Raw genomic sequence first — 17,010 nt, 5'->3', positions numbered from 1 at the left:
AATCTACTGTATTTCAGATTTTTTTTTTTGTCTGCTTACTTTCATTTGATAATTGATTTCTAACTGGTGTTTCCTCTGCTTTCTGAACCTGATATAAAACACTTTTTCAAAAACACAGAACACCTGAAGACTAGGAGGCTGACATGGGATAGTTGAGGGCCTCATATTGGCTTCCTTGGTAGACTTCATGTTCTTAAGTTGGTCAATTTCAAGAACATCTGTTACAAGAATGAGTATTTTGTTTTAATGCTTAATAGTACTAATTTATTAAATAATTAAAATTTTTGTGGTGGCACACCAACTGATTTTCAGAAATGCCATTTTCATTTCAGAATAGAAAATAGCTGCATAGGGACAAAAAAAATTCTAAGCAGAATTCTTCAATATACGGCTGCACTGCATTTTTTTTTTACTTTTAACAATCCTATGAACACCTATTTGTACTTTTTAGTGTTCTGAACTTATTTAGAAAGTAAATAATTTGGTTGGACTTGTTTAATCAATAGTTAAGTCACAGCTTGAGTGACAGTCTCACTAATCGGGAAAGCAGCATGAACAAGTGGTAAGTAAATACAAATCAGAAAGCATCAAGAAATAAATGTCTGGAGAAAAAAAACACCAATGCACTAGGGGTTTTTCTGGTTTTAAATCTGCACAAACACAGATTGAGCTTAAGATGTGTAGTTATTGGTTAAACAATTTTTAATGAAATATAAAGACCTATGTGCTCTTAAATAGATAATTTATGTGCAATGTTATTGTCTCCCAAGGTTTAATTAAATGTTTGCCTTGTGGCTAATCAGTTACAATTAATAAATGAAGCCTATATTCATGTCACTAAGAGGGAATGTTAAAATTCCATTAGAATTTCAGTATCACTTTTGTGGCTGGTTGATAACAATCTAGTACATGAGAAACTTAGACAAAACAAATTTGGTACAGACATTAATATGAAATTACTTTTATCTGTGCTTTTATCACACTATATAACTTTAATTTCTATTTGAAGGTAAGTATCCGTAAGTACCTGGAGTGGAAGTACATGTTTACATAGCGCTTTTCATCTCCAAAGCAGTTCCCAAAGTTCATCTTAAAGTTCTGCTATGTCTACAGAGCAGCACCTCTTAGCCTTACAGATAAAAAGGAATTTACAGAGGAGAAAAACATCCATTAATCCACAGACCTCCTGCCCCCAAGGATTTCAACTATCTCTAGCATGATACATTTAAAGTCTTAGGACTATGTAACAACACCACCAGATTTTTATCCTAGATGCTAACTTTACACGTCTTTTTCACTTCAGCTACTTTAATGTTATGAATCTCAGTAGGTAAGCCTCCACTGGGTGCTTTCCCACCTGAACGTGTTACATAAATTACAGGCCGAGAGGGAGGAGGCCAAAGGCAATGCTGGCTGTCACTGACACCATTCCTGAAGTCAGCTAGAAAGAGAATTTCATATCTCCAAAGACATCTGTTCTATGCAGCTAACATATTGTTATTTATCATTTCCACTACAGTAGTGCCGAAAGGTCTCTGGGCTAGGCTGCATTATGAAGTGTTATCTATAAATAATATGCTATTACTTGTCCATGTCACTGCTTACAACCTAGTTTAAGATGAGAGATGATCAATGGTTGCGACCAGAACTAGAAAACAATAATGGAAGGAGCTTAGTAGCAATATGAATAAATGCAAAACTTCAGAGATGCGACTTAATGGGAAATATGTGTGTATATATATTCTTCAGCACAACAAAGGTGAGGTCAAATGATTTTTTTTTTTTTCCACCAATTTTAGTGTGATCTCTCAGAAAAGGAAGATAGCTGTGCAGGATGTTTCTACTGTCATCACTTACGTCATTCTTTTTGACTGCTTCTCCTTCAATTTGGTTAGGTCCTGGCTCAGTGACCAGTCATACCTTAGGTACAATCAAGAAATGCACTCAGGAAGCTGAAAGACTGTAAATACTACTTTCTTTTATTAGTATAAAGAGGGCATAATTTATTAGCTACAATACATTAAGGATATTGTCTGTATATTTTGTCTTAGGGAATGAAAACATTTAATAATAACTTATTTCTCTTGGGATTGCAAAGATATCTTTATCTCTAAGTCACTCTTCTTTTACAGAGGCTTTAATTTATTACAGACTGAAGACTGCACAAATTAAATGGGAATAACAGTATCAAGCAGAGCTGTTTAGCCCACTGTTCTGTGGGGAAAAAAAAAACTACATATACTAGATTAAATAGATAATGACACACTGAATGCAATAAATGCAGTAGAGTTTCATAATAAGGTGGCTGTTTCTATCAGTTATTAATATCATAAGTTCTACACATAAAACATTTTTTTAAAAATGCTCTACAGAATAAATAGTCTTGAAGTAAATTCTGATTACTATTTTCTATTCAGTCATGAAGGAGACCTTCAAACTCACTTGCCTGAGGCAGTGAGAAGCTCCAGGTCTTTGACGTTCATGAAAGAAAGATAACAATCACTCTTCAGGGGAGAGATCTTATTATATGTACCCTGTGGGGTTTTTTTATCCTTTATCAAACTGCACCTTTGTGGGCCTTTAATTTCTTAATGGGTTGTTTATCCTTTCCCCCATAATTCATGATGATAAGCTGCATGTCACGTAGATACTGTTATGCTGATGAAAAAAGTTGTACTTATGAGCCAAGTTGGTGATGTAGTTTGATCAACTTCTCACATAGATATTTCTAGTTAGGTGAAGCATATTCAATTGATAATGCTACAAATGTTTTAGTAGGTGAAAGTCCATCTGAGGCATACCTAAAAGAGTATGAATAAGAATATCTGAAATAAGTAAACATAACTACAGAACCAGGATCAGATGTTAATGGGATATCTTTCAGGTACACAAAGTGTTGGGGGGGCTGGGCGGGAAAGAGAGAACAAAACAGCACACTGGGGCTGTTTTCACTGTATCGCATGTAGAATATAGGACCGACAGTGGCATGGCATGGAAGATGTAACAGCATGAGTTATAGAAAACAGTGATACTTGCAGTTCCATCATTTGTGAATGAGTATATTGAATGATCTCAAACAAATGACAAAATCCTTGTATAGTGCCAACTCTGATTTTTCCTACACATGTCTCAGGTTAAGGAAATACTGGTTTAGGTACTTCAGAGATTTATTAGGCTGCTGTGAATTCTATCCTCATTTCTAATGGTTGTAGAATTGAAGGGCAGTATCTCTGGTACTTCCAGGAATGCAAATAAACGTTACTACCCACTTTTGAGTGGGTACACTTCACAGAAAACTCACATTTCTAGGCATGCAGAATAACGACACCTTAAGAAGAGAAACTTGTGCCCATTCTAAACTTTACTTCAAGGCTGAGGAAATGCTACTTATATATAAAGTGTGTATATATCTGCTCAGTTTTTGATGTGCATTTGCATTCCTAATTCCTACCCAGATACGTTCCATACTTTCATAAGTATTTACACAAGATTGTTCCTGAAATAACCACTGCTTGTTGCAAAACGTAATTTTATTTTATTTATCATCTTCTTAACTTAGACCTGTTTCCTTAGGGCTAATCTATGGAGGGTTGCTACTTATATTAGCAAGTTGTTAGTAATATGAATGCTTTTGTTTGAAGTGAATAAAACAACGTATATAAATAAATGCTCACTAATGTGTTAGAGCAGTGTTAACACAGTTGTATTTTTTTGTTTTTCCACTGTAGTATTTAAATTATACAAACAGAGAAACTGAAAGCCTGATAAACAAATTGTTTATGATACCTAATCCTTTAGCTCTAATATTACTTTGGAAGACTTCTATTTAAGGACCAGCTACAAGCTGCAGTAAGATGAAACGTGACAAGGAATGTGAAACATAGATTTTTTTGGAAGTTTGCATTCTTTCAAATATTTGGATCTTTCCTAAGCATATTGTGCCAGCAGCAGAACTTGACACTGATCTAGTATATTGATGCATAATGTGTATATAATGAATAGCAAGACTAGTGATCCTTACAGTAACTTTTACACTGTAAGTTTGTTTGATCTTTGCCAGTGCTGCTGTCTCCATCTCATCACTCGAACAGGAACCTGAAAAAAAGGCAATGTGTGATGTAGAGACATTACTGAGGCTGCTTAAACAGTATGTAAGTGCTCTGTTAGAAGAACACTGGAAATCTCTAGTTAGTGTGATTCTATTTATCCAGATCTAAATGTGTATTTGCCATGAAGAGAAAAATCAGAGGTAGATCATCCAGACTAGCCACGCAATACAACTCCAAAATGAAAAATTGATGGGTCTTACAGGAAACATAACTTTTATATTCAGAAGTCATTTGTTGTTGTCAAAGAAAGCAGTACTAGGTCTTGGCTGGGACAGCCTTCCTTGCAATGAAAGGCAAGACTTGTGTAAAGGATCTTATTAGGGCCCCTATTTATGATGTTGTTACTCTGTGTATTCAAGTGCTAGCTTTACGCTAGCATCTGACTAGCAAGTGTTGTGGCAGCACTATTGCCTGCTGACAAAGAAGCTGATCAACACATGGCAGAACTGGGCTCCATGCTAGCGATTTGGTCTAAGAATTCCTCATGCTCATCTCTAAAGAAATAATAAGGGTATCGCTTACAGAGTGAGTAAAACATAAACAGTCTTGAAGAATCTACTATGAAAGAAAACCTTATATTGGAAATGGCTCTTTTTGTGTGCAAGAGAAAATAATTTCTGGTTTGGGCCTCTGATTACTACCTCTAAGAAGTACTACCTACATATTTCTCTTGCATGTGATTATCAGAAAGGTAGAAATGCAGTTTACATCTCATGTGCAAGGAAAAGATGCATAGTAAGTATTTATTTTTGGTAAGATAATCTGTTTTGAGTGGCAGTAGGTTTCTGGTTATTTGTTTTAAAGAGTTCACACACAAAAAATAGAATTTTGTCTAGAAATATTGATTGTAAAACGTTACAGGATTTGTCTGCAGAAATCCTCTGGTTTGGTTTTTTTTTTTGAAGATTTTGTGTATTTTATTTAGTATGAAAAATAACTCTAGTCCCAAAGCCAACTTTTGGTTTAAGATCATTCCAATCAGTACCTAGCTCAGTATGCCATGCAAGGTCCCACAGAGTTGAAGAATCTCCCTGTTCACCTCTTTTCATCCCTTGTCCTAGGATAAAAAGAGGAATGGGAGTAGAAGGAATATTGATTGAAGAAAACCTGGATATTCTAGAGATTATTCCTGTTCCATCATCCTGTCAGATGTCCATCTGCAGCCCACAGCAGCCTGCACTGTTTTGTACTTTTTGTGTACTTTGTGCATATTTGTACACTGATTGGTGCCTGGTAGCATGCTCAGGGCTGACACCCTCACATTCCTCATTTCTGTGTTCTAACTTCCCAAGATTGTTGTGGTTAAGGTTGACATCTTCATAACTTAATAGGGATGTTTCATCATTTAGACCATTTTCTATCTTCTATGCTTGAGAAAAAAGAAAAACAACTTACATTTTCTTCAGTTTAACTGTTGTATATTTATTTATTCCCTTTAAACCTTTTACAACCCACAGTCATTTTCTTCAATGTCTAACTTAGAATGCACATTTATTATACTAGGTATCTTCTGTTTTGTAGATGTTTTCTTTGTAATCTATCCCTATCTGTCTGGCAAATGTATTCCTTCATCACAGGATGATGACTTTGGGAGTATCGTGGCTAACATCCTTACACAGTTTCCAATTAATTTTCTCCCATCTCAGATTCAATTCTTTCTCCCAACAGTCTTATCTTACAGTGGTCTTCACCTTTATAAAATTATGCCCTCCAAAGCATGAAGCATATATAGGTTTGGACTTAATTCTGTTTGTGTGTAACAAATGTGATCAAATAATTATCAGTTATCTGAGCTATGACTAATTTTTAGCTCTGTTCAATTCCTTTTTATCTGTCTAGATGAGGTGTAATATAGAATTTCCTTTTGTTGGGTGCAACACTTCTTAAGTTAGGAAATTGACACTTAAAATATTTTGAAATTCCAAGTACTTTTTAACACCAGCAGTATGAGATATCCAGCATGTGAAATTCATCATGGTATAGGAGTGTTTTCCCTATATGTTGTAGACAGGTAAGGCATAGGTCATGCGTTTCTCTAGTGTGATTTGATAGCTAAGTACCCTGTCAATTTTTGGCTTATCCTTTAGAACACTGACCCATAAATGTTCAAGATCACGTGCATCCAATTGCCATCAACTCAGAAACAGGTAATGCCATCTTTGAAGTGTTTTCTGTCCACTCAATCCAAAATAGATTATAACAATTGTTTGGAAAACTGGCATGTCAAAATCAATTTTAGCAATAAAAACTGGGTCAAATCTGTGCTACAAGATGACCTCTTCCACTGGTGACAAGTTTACAGCAGTGGAATGGAAGCTTCTGAAAAATCTGTGCTCGTTGTATTCTTTGGTATCCTGATTATGGTTTCTATTATCTTTTTTCATCCACATTACCAAACCTTCGTTTGTTCCTTCTCGCTAGTTCTATTTCCTGTAAGCTGTCAGACTCCAGAGCAGATCAGTAGAAGAGTTCATTTGTTACAGACAGCAAATTCTTACCGTAGACATTAACAGTTTGCCACAAACCCAGAATCTTTATGCCACTCATTTAGATTAAATCTGGGTTTATATGCTTTTTGTTTTCTATTACTCGATAGGCCTGAATGACTGTCTGAAAAGGTCCTGAAAGAAAACAAAACTTGTTCACAGCTGTGAATCTCTAGTCCGAGACGAGTTAATGTTAAAAACCTACAGCTGCTCTGGATTCTTATATCTTCCGGAGCTCGTAAGATCCAACTCAGGCTTAGTCGCACTCTCGGCAGCCTCTCACCGCTCGCTACCACCCTCGGCACCGCCCGCCCCCGTTGCCATGGCTGGGCCGGGAGCGTCGGCATCACAAGGCTGCAGGGCCGCCTCGCTCTGCTCGGGATGGGGGCTCCGCGCTGCTGCTTTTCAGGTTCGACACGAGGGGACGCGCCGTCCGCGACCCTTTATCCTCTCCGCCGTCCACGCGGGGCGGGTCCGCCATTTCGCCGGGGGGGCCGCGGCCAAACGGCCGCTATCCGCCGTGCTGCGGTGGGCGTTCGTGCCTTTAGAAAATTCTGGTGTTTTTTTCGAAGGGGCTGAAGCAGCGTTACAGGAAAAGGCTTCGGGTATGCAGGTGGTTAATGAGCTAGGGGGAAAAATGAACGCACCTGTCTCGTAGCCAGTCAAGCCAGCCGGTAGCTTGTGGTGGTGCAGCCGCTCCTGGCTCCCGTGCTTCTGAGTCCCCTGCCTGCCCGGTCCCACCGCTGCCTGCAGTCAGTCCTCCTGCTTGCCAGACTGAGCGGCTGCTATTAAGACGTGCTCCAAAAGTAAGGGGCTTGCAGCAAGCTTTGCCTCGTCTCTGGGCTCCGGTGTTGGTATAAAGTTTACTTACTGTTCCTCAATGAATAGCATTTTCCTTAGCAGAGATCTACCTTTCTGTGTTGCTTCTGGATGCAAATCTGCAATTTCTGTAACAAGTGTAGTTTGCTATAGTGATGAGATACCAGCGCTTTTTGTAGACTTTGTTTTTATTTTTGTAATGAGTTTTTTTTCCTCAGTGACACACTTGTGTAAAATGTTGTTGCCTCCATTAAAATAAACCAACTTACAATTTTTTTTTTTTGTCTGTAACAAATTTAGTACTACAGCCCTAAAAGAGGGACTCAGAGGAATTAACTATATTCTGATATCTTTTCAACCCATAGTTTATTGCTATTCCAGTCTTAGTAACAATTTAAAAAATTAAAAGGGAAAAAAAAGCTTCATAATAAATGTAGCAAAATACTTCATCGGTGAAATGGCTTTCGTTCACAGAAAGGCTGATAAATAAAATATTCTTCTACTCTGATACTGATCATCAAGTTGACTTGTATCTATCACTTCTTTCCCTCAGAAGAAATTTTCTTCCACTAAATGCAGCAAATAGTTAACTTCTTCCTCTCCTTTCCTCTCCTCCTCCCCCCCTTATATTCTATTTTCCCGTCCCTATTAAAAGTTTCTGCCTTGAGGCCTACCAGCAGGGCATGCAATACCTACATTAAACCAAATTTAAAAGTGAGGGTGCTCCTGCTGCTAACGTCCTCAGATCACAGACATGCAAAATGAAGGAACTGGCAGCTGAAACTTTAATGGTAGGAAGTGCAGGCTGAATACTTGGGGAAAAAACACAGTAGCTCTCTATGACAAAGAAGTCCTATTAGCATTTATGTACTTCAAAATGACAAGCTAGACAATTCTACATAACTGTGGGGCTTTCTGCTTTTGTTTTAAGTAAAATCCTATGTTGCGTGTATAGAATTACTTGGATTTTTCTACTTGCATGCTTGTTACTGGGACAATTATGTATTATTTTTAACATTAATTCACTGTCTTTTGTTGCACTGCACGTTGCATGTTCAGTCATTTCTTCACCTTATGTACCAGCATAGATTATTAACATTTGGACGTACCTAGCTTGAGGAAGCACGGGGAATTACATGCAAGCAAGATGCCTGCACTGGTTGTTTCTATGTAGATTAAAAGCACCCCAATGAAAGAAAGAAAACTATAGACCTTAAGGTCATATCCATTCCTACGCATTGTGTCCTCATGAAGCCATGCTGTGGCCCAAACAGATTGGTACAGAACTGGAGGGCAGTATTATATGTGATACAGTGAAAATAAAAGATTTAACTGAAAAGTGGCAAAAAGGAAACCAGATAATTCTGAAAACATTATTTCAAATAATTGTGGTTTTGTTTACTTGTTTTAGTTGAAATGAAAGTGTTGCCTCAAGAAATCATTCAAAGCCCACCATGGCATCCCAGGTTTGAAGAACCGACGAATTGCCCACCATTAGGTTTTGCCAGGTATGTGCCTTTTTTTTTTTCAGAGTATGATTATTTTTACTGTGGAGAGCTTCAATCTGATGTGCCAATTTGATGGAGTCTCTTCAATTTGTTGCAGCATTTAAAAATGCAAAAATAAGAAAGAAGAAAATTTTATCCTGGGAAAGTTTTGTTGTTAAAAGGAAAAAAAATGGAAATATATTCTGTTTAAGGTAGATGTTTCATCCTATTCTTTCAGAGCATCTTCAGAAGCTGTAGGAAGTTATTTCTGAATAGTAGGTATTGTCTTGCATTGATAAAGTGGAAGTTAATGCAAATGTACTTATTTGGATTTTAAAAGTTGTTTTTTTTTTTTGTTCAAACAACAGTTTGGCATCTCTCAAAATATAATGAATGAATATATAACATAAAATATAATGCCTGAAAACAGCAATATTAACTTGTAGTTAGTACCTGGGTGTATAAAATATAGTGCCATAATCCTGTCAAGCTATATTCCTACATGTGCCTTCATGGCTTTCCAGTCAGTTTCCATTTCTCTTCCCAGTTATTAGTTATCTATGCTTTTTTGTCTCCTTCAGTGAATATTCCTAGTTGCTATCCAGCCCCATAATTTTATAGAACAAGTCTGTTTAACAGTTGCTCATTACTAATTGTAGTCCTGGAAACTTATGTTATTTTTCCACAATTCCATTTATTTCAGATAGAATTTTGACTACTTTAATCAGGCTTTCTGAGGGGGGCCCCTGTCAGCAGATGGATAGAATAAGAAGATGCAATGATGCGTGCCTTAAAATATTTTTAGAATTTTTTTAAATTGATATGGCTGGAGCAATGTTCTGCAGCCACCAATTTTTCCATTGATTATGAGAGCTGCTCTGAAAGTAATGCCTTCAGTTTTCTTGAGTTGGCCCATGACATCAGAGGCAGATGTTGGTACAGGCTGAACTTTACCACCAATATCCTATTCCGTGTTGTTGCCGTGTGACAGGTGGCAGCAGAGGGACTGTGTGACATGATATCTGACATGGAAGTGTGTGTGAAGCAAAGGTGTGTCACTGAATTCCTCTCTGAGGCAATCCACTGACATTTATCAATGCTTTGCTGAATGTTTATGGAGATCAAACAGTGTTGGGGGGTGCACTTCAGCAGTGGCAACAGCAGTAGTGGGTCACCTCTGCAGGTACAGATTTTTATGAGCATAGCATGCAGGCTCTTGTTCATCGCTGGCAAAAATACATAACTAATGGTGGTGACAGTGTTGAAAAATAGTGGTTTGTGGCTGAGAAGTTAGTCCATCGAGTAGTGCCATTGTGCTCTTTTAAATTGTTGTCGTTTCCATGGAAATAAATAGGAGGCATTACTTTTGGAGCAACCTTTGGTCCATTGTGGAAGAACTTACCCAAGATAGGATTGCTTCTCTTCTTTATTTGGGGAGTGTGATGTTCTAAAAGATCATTCTCCCTCACTCCTGTATGATGTTGTATCTGTCTGCAAAGAAGAAATGTGTGATTCTGTGATGGTGTGGATGATGCTGCAGGTACCTACTGATTAAAGCAAGACAAGCTCTGCCATTTTCTTTGATATGCTGAAAAAAACTGAACGGAATATGCAGTGAGGATAGAGAGTTATGTGAGAATCTGTTTGGTCCTTCATGCTTTATGCATCTTTGTACTGTTCTTTGATTAAAAAGCCAGTTGTATTTATCTTGAAGTCAGTTTCTGATCAAAATCTGTAACTATTTTGCTGTGTAAACTGGTAACAAAAATAGTTATTAGAAATAAAGGGTACAAAAAGCTAACCGTGAGATAACTGTCAATAGGATTAAAATATATTTGTTTTTAATAAGGGAGTGATTTTAAATTAAATAGGATTCAATTTATAGGTGAAGAACACCTTATATAAACTATTTATGAAATATCATGAGTCATCATTGAAACACTGGAGAAATAAGGCTACAACTGTTTGGAAAAAGCAAGTGACAACTTCTGGATGAATAAAAATGATGATTCTTAGCCAGTAGCGTCCTTAGCTTACTTCTCTGTTGGAAATAACATCCATTCTAAGTCACAGTGTCAGTTGTTATCAATTATATTTCTTTTTAATCTTCATTGCATGTAACAGATATAACAATGTTTTAAGTAATGATTGTTTGAGGTAATGGAAAAAAAAAATGCTATTTTTTGTTTCTATGTATCATCTGTTTGTCTTGTCTGTGTTATTCCTGTACTAATATCATTGACAATAGCAGCCAGAATGAGCTAATAATTTATTTTCAGTAACTTACATTTCTTCCAGTGTAATTCCATCAGTTCAATACTGAGGATACTTCCGGACTTCTGTAAACTAATTGATTTGCAAGTTCTTACTTCTGTTCTTTTTCTCCCTTGGCTGCCTGTGTTTGTTTCCTCCTGTTCGTCTTTTTGTTTGTTTTGTAAGTGTGAAAGTTATTCCCTGTCAGAATTCAGAACTTTAAATATTAACTCTATGGCAGGTGATAGTTTAGATTGTATATGATTTTGTGGGGCTTTTTTTCCCAATTTCTCTGTATGTAAATATTGTTTATTAATTTGAGAAGACAGTAAGAAGGCATCAGACTTTCTTTTACTCCAATTTGAGCTTGTTTTTAACTGCAGTGTAGATTATATTGCAGAGAGGTGACAGTGATGCCTAGAAATTTGTATCTTGGAGATGAATGTTTCACTCTGGGAGTCTGGACCTTTTATTTTTTTTCCCATCTATATCTGCTGTTTTCTTTGTGTGTTATGAGGCAAAGAAGGCTCATTTTTGCAGCCTTAAGGTACAAAGATCTGTGGGTGTGTTTTCTGAATCGCTCACATTTAATGATCCAAAGATACTGCTTTTTAAATATATTTTGTTAAGTGATATTAACCTATTGTGTCTTGAAATACAGTTTACATCAGTTTAAAATCTATAATAACTGCCTTAGCTTCTTTTTCCTAATGACACTGCTTATCTTCCTAAATTGTGACTATTTTTCTGTGAAAATTTTGATACTGATGAAACATTGGCATTTGCACTGAATTTTAGTGGTAATATCCATAAGATGTATATCTTTGGTGGTCAGCAGCAATTCTATTACATGCTGTGGGAAAGCACAAGCTTCTGTTGGTGTATATCAGTAACAGTAAACTTGGGAACAAATTTAAATGCCCTGTTTGTGCCACAGGTTTTCACTATTATACGGTTTGAAATTCAGACACGTCAAAATATCTCTAGGTTGCTTAGCTATTTTGTTTTTACTTAAATGAATTTCAGAAAGTGTCTGTGGTATTTTCAGAGCAGTGAAGGGTACGATACTTGTATTAGCTAACATTATGAAAAGAACTGACTCTCTCATACCTGCAACGAAAGTCAGCACTATCATACAGCCAGAGAAAGAGAAAAGTTACAGATTTATGTGGAACACTGATGTTGAATTTGTTTCATCTTTGAATGATAACCAGACAATCTTTATGGCTTTTAAAGAAAAAAAAAAATCACATTATTTTTATGAAGATTATGTCATCTGTGGCTGGGTTATAAGCATCTGTTTAAATAGACTTTATGGTCAGGAAGTGCATGTTATCCTTTAAAATTCAAGACATCTCTTGTGTCTCAGAGTAGCAATGCTGGCTTAAATGAAATGTGAAATTAAGTATGGTTCAAATCACAAAATCAGATCTTTGCACTAATGCATAGAAATATTCCCATTTCTTTCGGTGCCTTGTGTATTACCTCTTTGTTGGACCTCTTTTTGTAATGTGCTGTTCAAATTGTGGGTAGCAGAGAACAGACTTAAAAGTATGCAGTGCACTAAGGAAAGTAAATATGTTTGAGTTGGGTTTGGGACTTCTTATTTTATTTTATTTTTTGGAACTGTTAAATGCACAGTAGCTTAGACCATGTTGGTCCATACTCATAATGCAAAAAATGTAATGATTTAGAAAGCAGTTCAGATATTGATGGCTTTATCAGTTATTACTTATTCAGCTAATATACAACTTCTGGTTAGACAGAAATATCATGTAACTCAGTTCTTGAAAGCTAAGCCTATTCTAATTTCTTGTAGAAATAAGGATTTGAAATGGCTGCAGACCAAAAAATTAAAAAGATATTTGTATGTTTTTATAGAAAACATTACTTTGTCAATATTTCAGTATTTAGCTCTACTTGGCAATGCTAATATATTATACATGCCACGGAAGTCTGTGTTAGCAGCTCACAGTGTTTCATTTAATTTTTTTCATTTAAATTTAGGATTCACTTGATCAAAGACAAAGATGGCATAGATGATTATTTGGCGAAGAATATCAAAGGGTTGTCAAAACAAGAAGCTGCGGCGTAAGTTGGCTTTTTCAAGGCATTTTAACATCCATAAGTTTATTGTTTCCTTTGTTTCTAGTCGTCATAATCATTTAAATTTAAAGTTCCCTAGGCCCTACCCTTTTTAGTGGAACTTGGCATTTAAAAATTGAAGCTGATATTAAATAATGATGGATCATTTCTCCTGATTTTAAAGGTATCAAAGCATTTAACTCCTTGGCTTTATTAATTCGTGTATTTACCAAGGTATTACATCATGTTTGCAACACTATAGTTAAGATTGTGTCAGTAATTATATTTTAAGTTTTGCTCTTTCTCTTCCTCCCCCCCTTTATTTTTTTCCTGAACCTCTGTGAAATATTTCCTCTAGGGTGCAAGCTTAGTATATATACGTATATGTTCTTGTAATTTTGAATTATTATTTAGCCACTCTCAACTGCTGACTTCTACGGTGTAGCATTTGGAAACATCATTAGATATTTAAAAACCAGTGAATGAAAAATATCTAGATAACTTTTGATTTCTTACGGCTGAGGTATTTATACTTAGACATTACGAGAGTCTACTGACTGAATTATTTTTCTGGAGACTTAGAACAGATCTAGGGTTCAGCACCATCAAAATTAATGAAAGAATTCTTACAAATCTGAATTGCTGGTTGTTTAAGTGAGATGATTTATTTATTTCAATATTTAAATAATAAAAAGATGCATATATAAGGGCTCTAGGCACCTTAACAATTAATATTGCAAGATCACACTAGCAGCAAGGAAAAAAAAAACATTCTGTGAACCAGATTGGAATTTGACCAACCAGGCAAAATGTTTCTCTTCTTTCTAGACTAAGAATGTACATGCAAAACTTCTATAAGACACTTTCGAATGAAAATCTAGATAATTACCAAGTTTAAGTTTAGGGGTAATAACTTTAGTGGCATCCTAAAGCCCTACCATGTAATACTCAGCCAGTGGACTTGCTTTCTTTTTCTACAATACCCCTGGGTCACCTTCATTTTTTTATGATAACATAATCTGGCTAATAAGTATTCTGACTGACAGTATAAAAAATGCCATATATCTGGTCAGGTGATGTAGGAGAACAATCTTTTTTTAAGCAAACTCAAGCCTCACTGCTTTTATTTGCATAGGTTCAGAATGAAACATGATAAACAAGAAGTTGGTTCAGTGATGGGACTGTGCAGGACCTTATTAGCAGGTCATCATCTGAAAGACTGCAAAGTTCAGATTTTTCCTTCCTTTCTATGCAAGAGGTGCTGTCACAGTCTGTGGGATCCAGCAGTGTGGCAGTGACAGGAAAATTATTTAGGAGTAGTGGAGAGAAGGACCGTGTTAGTGCTCTGAGTACTTGTGGCTGATGTGGAACAGTTATTGATGCTTTAAGAAGGAAGACCTTTGGGCTTCAAAGTGCATGTTACAGCTCTGATTCGATCACATCAGCCTTTTACTGGTGCTAAAATTACAAATAAACGTAAATTAAAAAAAAATCCTATGATATTTCTCTTTTCACACACAAACTCTGAAGGAGTTTGTAGAAAAGGAAACAGGAAAAGGAAGAATTTTAACATCTATTCTGCATTACCTAGGCAAAGTGGTCTGCCTTTATAATGATTTCCTCAGTATTTTAATGTGCTGTTTTTCAAAGTTAGAAAAGCCTCTCAAAGATTAAAGCTGAAATATCATATATTTTCTGCTTTATTTGTAGGCAGATTTTGTAGGTGTACCTTTTTGAAAAAATATATATTCATGCTCTGTATTTTTAGCTAGTCTGAGAATTTCAGGTTTTTTAAACTGTAGTTAGAAAATTTCTGTGGTATATAATTCTTGAGTAACGACCATGAATGTAGTACAGTCACTTAAGTTAACAACCTAGCAGCTACACAGTTGCCTTACTACTGGGATAATGTAATTGTAAGAACAGCAAGTGCATCCAACTTAATTTTAAGCAAATTTGAAAGAAAAGCAATGCCATATCTGTAAGTGATATTACTGAAATCAATGTTACGCTTTGTGTGCCTCAGTAGACAAGAAATTTATTATTTTAAAAGTGTGAGAAACAGCTTATAATATGTTGTGTAATATCAAAATATTTATTTTATTCCAAAATAAAGCACCACTTCTGTAAGGATGGGATAGCTTTCTTTTACTGGCTGAATACCTATGCATTTGTTGAGATACTTAAAATCTATTCCCTAAATAAACCTTCTTTAAATTTTGAATGTATAACAAAGATGGTTTTCTTATTTCCGTTTGTTTTTTTGGTCTGGTTTGTTTTCTCCAGAAGAATTAACACTGAAAGTGTTTCAAAATCAGAGCAGAAAGCCCCCAGTTTTAGCCAGTGCAATGGTGTCATGTAATTGGATCAACAAAATACCAAGATTTTAAAAAGAAATTTACTTTTTTAACTAAAACAAATACCTCTACAATGATTTGCAGCTGTGCTGGCAGCAGTTATGCACTGGTACTGTATGTTTAAATATGTATTCATTAGTGGCAGGCTGATCAATGGATTCTCAAATCACACGTTGTGAGTCTGGCATTCACTCTACTGACAATTACTAGGGTACAAGGATGGGAATCATCTTTGCAATTTGTAGGTGGAAGCAATCAGCCAGTGTACTACTAATAACACTGCTACCAAGATTGCTTTCTTTACTGTACCTTTTCAGCGGATGATATTTACAGGTAATCTGTTGTTCCTATGTAATTTAATAATTATTGTTTACTAGTGATTCAATAAATTAGCCTCCATATTGCTAGTTATTATTTGACAAACAATTATTTCAGTGACTATCCTGCTTAATATTAAACATCCTTTTTTTTTTTTTTCCATTGACTATAAGATTTTATCACCTCTTAAATAAACGAGTTTAAAGGTAGTGTCACAATTATGAGAAGCAATATTTCCTAAAAAATTATTTCCTAAAATTGTATCCTACATATTATTCTTTTAAATTAAGACAATCTGCTTTCTGTGTAGTTGAAGAGAAAAAAAAAAAGGTTGCAGTCTTTTTTCTGTTGTACATTTTTCTGTATACTGTTCCAAAGTTAGCAACTAAGAAAAATTACTGAAATCTGCTATTGTTATAATTTACTTTCTTTTGTGTGAGTGTGTGTGTGTGCATGTGTGGAAAAATACAGAGATTTTTATAAATAATTTTTTTGTCCCACAGTGATGTGATAGACAGTGCTAAAGGAAAGCAGTCCTTTAATTATATCAAAACAAGATATCGATTTTTTTTTCCTTAAATTTGTTTTGTTTCCTTCCCTAAGACAGTAACCTGAAATCAGAAGTAGTGTGGTGTGAGAAGCTGGAAATAGAAGGGAAGGAGCAGGGGAGAGAGAGAAGGAAGGTTCCCATTAATGCAGAATGTGTGACTGGTTTCTTGCCACAGGATTTTGTGAGCTTACGAGGTTGGCTGACTGCTGGCCTTTATGGTGCTTCCCCTGATACTGTTCTTTGTCTCGACTCACCAAATCATTAATTTGGTGGCTCAAAATTAGATTGCAGTAAAAATTAAAACTTGTCCTTATGACTCAAAAGTTCATAACGAACTATGAACTAAGTCATTTTCCGTCAAAAGATTGATTCCAGGACTGAATGTTCAAATGAAATTGGAGCCTAGAATGGTCCAGAATTTGATAACGTCAATGCTGTTTCCTAATCTTTTTTGTCAGGGCCAGAAAGATCAAGTAACAGCTCTCTCCTTTTCATACAAATGAAACCATCCGGAGAAAACTATTTTAACCAAAAAAAATAAAAAAA

At 35.8% G+C, this 17,010-nt stretch overlaps 1 protein-coding gene across 1 annotated transcript in view; it reads left to right on the top strand.

The window, feature by feature from the left end:
• The first annotated feature begins 6,717 nt into the window (after nt 1-6,717).
• TTC29 (tetratricopeptide repeat domain 29) overlaps nt 6,718-17,010 on the top strand; it is a 120,820-nt gene continuing 110,527 nt past the window's right edge. The window contains exons 1-3 of the mRNA XM_031553020.1: nt 6,718-7,004; nt 8,826-8,922; nt 13,162-13,245. Of these exons, the coding sequence (XP_031408880.1) occupies nt 6,977-7,004; nt 8,826-8,922; nt 13,162-13,245 (209 nt within the window). The 5' untranslated portion in view covers nt 6,718-6,976. The remainder of the gene's footprint in view (nt 7,005-8,825; nt 8,923-13,161; nt 13,246-17,010) is intronic.

Source organism: Meleagris gallopavo, chromosome 4, assembly GCF_000146605.3.
Source record: "Meleagris gallopavo isolate NT-WF06-2002-E0010 breed Aviagen turkey brand Nicholas breeding stock chromosome 4, Turkey_5.1, whole genome shotgun sequence".
In the NCBI taxonomy this organism is placed as follows: domain Eukaryota; kingdom Metazoa; phylum Chordata; class Aves; order Galliformes; family Phasianidae; genus Meleagris; species Meleagris gallopavo.
The sequence above is the reverse complement of the archived record's forward strand: the minus strand, read 5'-3'. Positions and strand labels throughout refer to the sequence as shown.